We start from the raw sequence: 5000 nt of genomic DNA on the forward strand, positions 1-5000 counted from the left end.
TTCCACAAATAATTGAAATTCAATTTCTTGATCTGTATCTTCAATTTTTGGAAACTTATAAAGTTCTTCTGTTAAGCCCCGATCCATGAACCCATAAAATCCTTCAAATTGTATCTGATTCAACCCAGGTATTGTAGACATTTCCCCATTTTCATCCCCGAGCATTTTGAATTTCCCATTTATCAAAAAAATCTCATTCTTTTCTCATTCTTCATCGAATCATATGAATCGATCTAATAATGATGGAATTGAATTTCTATTCTGTTTACTGAATCACATGAAATTTTATCCAACTCCATATACCATATAATATATATGGAATGTATGAAATATGAAATGCGTATGAACTGAAGAAGAAAGATTATACTCAAATTTTAATTTATATTTATAACAAACAGATACAAACGGAAAAGAATTGATAAATGCCATTTAGCCTTATGGAGTTTTGTATAGAATATCAAAAAAAAAATAATTCAATTTCTACCATTATTATGATATTACATATTCCAATCCGATTGAATACCAGAAAAATGAAATGAATTCCTGATTGGATCTGTTCGTTGAGATAAAGACAAAATAATCATAAAATATATAGAGAGAGTTGATTTTTCTAGCACTTAAATTTTTCATAGATTCTATTGTTCAAAAAATGATTCGCAGAGAAGAGAGATGTTTTTACCCACTTTTTAACTTTTTAGTAGAATATTTAGAATATGATTGAAGTGCGTACGAAAAGAGGGCTTGTATTTATTAAACATGTGCAGATAGAGTATATATATATGATATGTCTTTCTCCCCTTTTCTTTTTATTCCATTATAGCTCTCTAGTGGAGACAACACATGGCGTGCTCTATCACAAATTCTATTTTTTCTTTAATCTATTCAATGAAAAATTGAAACACGATAATTTCTTGCTGATTCCCTATGGACATCATATCTAGATAAAATACCCCATTAGATAACTATAGCTGTGTAACAACTTATGTTCTGGGGTTTACATATACTCATAATTGCTGTTATATTATAATTGAAATTAAGAAAGTTTTTTTTATTGAAAAAAAAAATCAATACGGATTAGTTATGTATCCATTTTGATTTTCTTATATCATTAGAGAAAGACAAGTGAAGAAGAATCGTCCATAAATTTGCAGTCAATAGTTAAAGGTTCCAATTTGTCCTGAATTTTTACTTTTGTAACTGAGAATCCACATTTTCTTTTTCAATAGAAAAGAAAAAAGAAAGGGAAAGTTTTTAGATATTGTGTGTCTTGAGATACTATAACCAATCGAAGGTACGGATCCAATCTAAAAATAAGAGGAATTTCTTTTAGGCAAGGGATTAACGAAAAAAAGGAATTCAACACGGAAAGTACAATAATAAAAAAAGGGGGGGGTACTCTCATTTTTTTGTTTGGAGCCTTTTCTTTTGGCGACATGGCCGAGCGGTAAGGCGGGGGACTGCAAATCCCTTATTCCCCAGTTCAAATCCGGGTGTCGCCTGATCAACAAAAAACTCGAAATCCTCTATTCTGTTTTGCTGATATAACTCGACAAATTTTCTCCAGCAAAAACAAGTGTAAGAAAAGGACTCTTGATACTTTCTTGATTCTAAACTTCCGGAGGTTTTGTTTTCTAAAGTGTTGTAAATCCTTACGTTTAGGATTCAAGGAAAAACTAGAGTAGTGGAAGGGAATCAGTAAATCTTGATATGGTAGACACTCCACTACTAATGGAGTGTCTACTAGCGGAGTCCTGAATTAGATTGGATAGCGGGAGTGTCTAATTACCTAATTAATGGTTGTAGAAGGGTTGGAAGATACTTTGTATACAGACTGATGAAAGTCTCTGAGTGTTCAGGCATCGAATCAATATTAGATTGGATGGATAATTGGTTTTTACTTAACTTAATGAGGGACAACAAAAGAAAGAATAAGTCTTATTATTGCTACATGTTAGTAACATTCTTTTGAGACTTCCAAAAGTGTTACTGCGTATTTTGCTTGTGCTTAATGGTTCTCGATTTTACTAGAAATCAATTTTACTAGAAAGCATATAAGAACTTGTTATAAGCGGATTTATTGGAGTGTTTCATCAACGGTGGTGTGTCAGACTCCCCTTTTCTTTTTGACTCTGCGCCGGTAATTCCACTATTATTAGTGAACAATAATGGAAAAATGCCTTCATATTTGTTTCATATTCATAGAGATAGGGGACATAATACACATGGATATAGTAAGTCTTGCTTGGGCTGCTTTAATGGTAGTCTTTACATTTTCCCTTTCACTCGTAGTATGGGGAAGAAGTGGACTCTAGGGGTACTCCTAATTGGGTTGAGGAATCAAACCGTATCAATTGTTTTCTAGATCGTTTTGCAAAGCCTTTTTTTTAACTATTTTATTAGTCTTCATTTCGAAATTCTTGGATTCTAGTGGAGTAATGTATTCTATATTCTAGTGGGGTAATGTATTCTATGAATAATATAGATGAATAATACCCTTTCCATCAAAATCAAACAAACATTTCAATAATTCCCATGTTCGTATTTCGAAAGTAAAAGGGATACGGATGATAGGCAATTTATTAAAAAAAAAAATTCTTCCTAAATTTTCTATTTCGATGAACCAGCTCTTACCAGAGTTATATATGGACAATGAGGGATAAGGAACCCCCCCCTTTTTTTTTTCTGTATTTGCTTGTTTTTATTTCCTTCCCTCTTTACTGTTACTGTTCAAAGAGAAAAGAAAGTAGTTCCTTTATTTAATAAGATCTTGCCTTAGTGTAGTCACATATTGCGCACTTACCCCTTGTTTTATTATTTTAGGAATTTGATTTATGCTATACTTTATTGACTCATTTCATATCATGGATCAAAGAAAAGAGGTTAAATTAAAAATGGGTAGGGTATACCCCCTTTTCGAAACGAAATACGAAGAAAAGTTACCATAGAACTCTTTGGATCATCTGTCAACTGCTCAATCAATTACTTCGTTGGAATGTTAAAAAAAAGATTACTTGATTTTGTTTTTTTTATTAACTTAATATATGCTATGCCGATTCCATTCCATTTTTCCTTCATTTCTGATTATTTTCAATATGAATCTCGATATCCATGAAATGAAGGAATTAGAAAATCGTAAGACTTGCCTTTCGATTATTTCAGATTGATTGAAATTAACACAAATAAAATAGATCAAGCGAAGAAATAAAATTGAGATACTATGTACATTCCATATATTTAATTGATATCGACATGCATGAAGATACATATTGTAGATTCATCTATATTAAGCTTGTATCTTTATACATTACAATAATAGATAGTATGGTAGAAAGATTCATATTTTTTTTCTACCATACTATCGAGTTTTATAGGATACTGCTGATTCTAGTCCATTCATTTTATTTAAGACGGGAAATTGGAATCCTTTTTTTTCTTAAATCCTTGATAAAAAGTCAAGTTTCATTCAAATTAATCACTTTGACTGACAGTTTTTACGTATATTATAAGTAAAAAAGCGGTAGGAACTAGAATGAACAGCGCAGTAGCAATAAATGCGAGAATATTTACTTCCATAATTTCATTGTTTTTTTTTACTTCGCAATAACTCGGGATTTAATCCCATAGAGATGATAAATTTGTCGCTTGTAAATTCAATGCGATGACTTACATTTCAATGACATCGAATCGGATCAATATCATGAATAACAATATCTAAGCTATCAAATCGATTCACCGTCGAGAATTGAATAGTATAACATAGGAAGATCTTTTATCCACACCGAATACAAAATTGGATTCCTGGTCCAATCAAAAGAATTCCTTTCCTTTATTTATATATATTCTTTTCCCCTCTTTCTTTTCGATAATCTACCGCCTTCCTTGTACAATCATCTGATGATGTATCATCTGACTGCTTTTCCACTTCCACCGTTTACAAATAAACCCCAACAAAAAATAGAAAGGAAAAAAAGAAATAAAAAAAAGATATCGTTGGGAATGAAATTCTGTCATTTGTATCTCCTTTCACAGAAAATGGAGGGATGAATTGATGTATTTTTTTTATTGTATCCGTCGGGACTGACGGGGCTCGAACCCGCAGCTTCCGCCTTGACAGGGCGGTGCTCTGACCAATTGAACTACAATCCCAGGGAAATAAAGAAAAGTGTACAGCATAGATATTCTTATAATTTCATTCAAGCCATTTTCTATTTAGATTTTAGATTCGAATCGCCGTGTTGTAACAAACAAAGGCGCGAGTGATATATTGATATCCATACGGGTATGCACTTTAGTGAGAGCGACGCGGATTACTAGTAACTAGTAATACTTTCATTATTGCCAAATCGATCGATAATCAATTTTAAAATGAAAAAAAGAGTCTTTTTTCTTTACTTTAACTTTACTCTTTCTTTTCATTAAACTTTATACTTAAAGATCCTGATATGAATCTAGGTCCTTATCAAGGTCAGAATTTATGGGAACAAATAAATAGAACAAATAAAAAACAAATAGCGGTAGGGATGGATAGATCAGAAAATTGGACTTTTTTTTTGTATTCTTCCCTATTTTTGTTTGGCTTTTCTGGAAAACAAAATACAAAAAAATGGGTTATATCGTTTTATGTTATGGCGGATCAGCGAATTATTGGGCCGAGCTGGATTTGAACCAGCGTAGACATATTGCCAACGAATTTACAGTCCGTCCCCATTAACCGCTCGGGCATCGACCCAGGAAGAATCAATTCTAGGTTTATTGATAATCCATGATCAACTTCCTTTCGTAGTACCCTACCCCCAGGGGAAGTCGAATCCCCGCTGCCTCCTTGAAAGAGAGATGTCCTGAACCGCTAGACGATGGGGGCATATTTGCCTAACCGCCATCATACTATGCTCATAGTATGAACAGTTTTTTGAAATTGTCAATATAATGGAATGATATGACTAGATCCGAAAGCTTTTTCTATCTTTTATTTTATGATTTTCCATTTTTGATTCGTGATT

The 5000-nt window shown here is 32.5% G+C and overlaps 3 protein-coding genes and 4 non-coding genes across 7 annotated transcripts in view; 2 read left to right on the forward strand and 5 right to left on the reverse strand. All coding sequences in view use genetic code 11, as the record gives it.

Moving 5' to 3' along the window:
• The window catches only part of rpoB (RNA polymerase beta subunit), a 3213-nt gene extending 3048 nt beyond the window's left edge, over window positions 1–165 (reverse strand). The window contains exon 1 of the mRNA in view: window positions 1–165. This exon is cut by the window's left edge and continues 3048 nt beyond it. Within this exon, the coding sequence (YP_004021309.1) occupies window positions 1–165 (165 nt within the window).
• Window positions 166–1427: 1262 nt separating this feature from the next.
• trnC-GCA lies at window positions 1428–1508 on the forward strand. Its single transcript has one exon. It is a non-coding gene; the product is annotated as a tRNA-Cys (tRNA).
• A 714-nt stretch (window positions 1509–2222) lies between these two features.
• On the forward strand, window positions 2223–2312 carry petN (cytochrome b6/f complex subunit VIII). The gene has a single exon. It carries the CDS (start codon window positions 2223–2225, stop codon window positions 2310–2312), a length of 90 nt encoding a protein of 29 aa, YP_004021310.1.
• Window positions 2313–3468: 1156 nt separating this feature from the next.
• Window positions 3469–3573, reverse strand: psbM (photosystem II protein M). Its single transcript has one exon. The coding sequence runs from the start codon at window positions 3571–3573 to the stop codon at window positions 3469–3471; it is 105 nt and encodes a 34-aa protein (YP_004021311.1).
• A 499-nt stretch (window positions 3574–4072) lies between these two features.
• trnD-GUC lies at window positions 4073–4146 on the reverse strand. The gene has a single exon. It is a non-coding gene; the product is annotated as a tRNA-Asp (tRNA).
• A 499-nt stretch (window positions 4147–4645) lies between these two features.
• Window positions 4646–4729, reverse strand: trnY-GUA. The gene has a single exon. It is a non-coding gene; the product is annotated as a tRNA-Tyr (tRNA).
• Window positions 4730–4788: 59 nt separating this feature from the next.
• trnE-UUC lies at window positions 4789–4861 on the reverse strand. The gene has a single exon. It is a non-coding gene; the product is annotated as a tRNA-Glu (tRNA).
• Window positions 4862–5000: the final 139 nt, after the last annotated feature.

Source organism: Theobroma cacao, chloroplast (genome assembly GCF_053813885.1).
Source record: "Theobroma cacao chloroplast, complete genome".
NCBI classification, from domain to species: Eukaryota; Viridiplantae; Streptophyta; class Magnoliopsida; order Malvales; family Malvaceae; genus Theobroma; species Theobroma cacao.